Genomic DNA, 933 nt, shown 5'->3' on the forward strand with positions numbered 1-933 from the left:
AGCCTGCGAGCCACAGCTACTGAAGCCCGCCGCACGCCTAGAGCCCGTGCTCTGCAACAAGAGAAGCCACCGCAGTGAGAAGCCCTCACTCACCACAGCTAGAGAAAGCCGGTGCGCAGCAACGAAGACCCAACACAGTCAAAAATAAATAAATAATAAATAAATAAAGTCATTAAAAAAGAAAAATTTCCTCCTGAAAATACCTACCTATCCGAAGACCTGTTCTGCCAGTTTTTCCCAGAGCACTGAGAGCCTCATTCCTGATCTCCACCCTGAACTCCTTTCAAGGTGTGTTGAAGGTAAGCAACTGTAGTGGCTAATGAGCCAATCCTTGCAGAACCAGGTGATGAGGGACCTTCTTCAGGCATGAGGAGTAGCACTTTCAATCTCAAAACATACATCCAAATGTGTAGGAGCCTGAGGTCAGAGAGCCAGAGGACCTGAATTTTAGAGTAAATCACAGACACAGGAGCCGCATTAGAAGGGTCTCCCACTGGCCCATGATGGCACTGATTCATGCAAGAATCGCTGGCGGGCCCCAGGATGCTGTGCAGGTTCCTGGGCCCGCACTGTCGCGAGCTGGCCAGAAATTGGATTCCCACGGCGGGCATGCGGGGCCCCGTGGGCACCATGGGACTGGTGTGGGCCACCGAGTGGTGGCTGATTCTGGACTGGGTGCCCTACATCAACGGCAAGTTTAAGAAGGATGATTAGGACTTCCCCGGCAGTCCAGTGGTTAAGACTCGGCACTTCCACTGCAGGGGGCACGGGTTTGATCCCCGGTTGGGGAGCTAAGATCTCACACACAGTGCGGCCCAAGAAAAAAGAAGGACAATTAATTAAACCGACACCCCCTCCCCCCACCCCGAACTCAGATCCCTCTGGTGTCTGGTGGTGCTGCCTCCTTCCATCTGCATCTGGAAAGGCCCAGGC

The 933-nt window shown here is 53.4% G+C and overlaps 1 protein-coding gene across 1 annotated transcript; it reads left to right on the top strand.

Moving 5' to 3' along the window:
* Positions 1-543: 543 nt before the first annotated feature.
* On the top strand, positions 544-714 carry LOC307051953 (cytochrome b-c1 complex subunit 10-like; the record flags this gene model as incomplete). Its single annotated transcript, XM_079702609.1, has 1 exon — positions 544-714. The coding sequence occupies one exon, from the start codon at positions 544-546 to the stop codon at positions 712-714; it is 171 nt and encodes a 56-aa protein (XP_079558735.1).
* Between the last annotated feature and the right edge of the window lie 219 nt (positions 715-933).

This window comes from Hyperoodon ampullatus (genome assembly GCF_949752795.1).
Source record: "Hyperoodon ampullatus genome assembly, chromosome: 4".
In the NCBI taxonomy this organism is placed as follows: Eukaryota; Metazoa; Chordata; class Mammalia; order Artiodactyla; family Ziphiidae; genus Hyperoodon; species Hyperoodon ampullatus.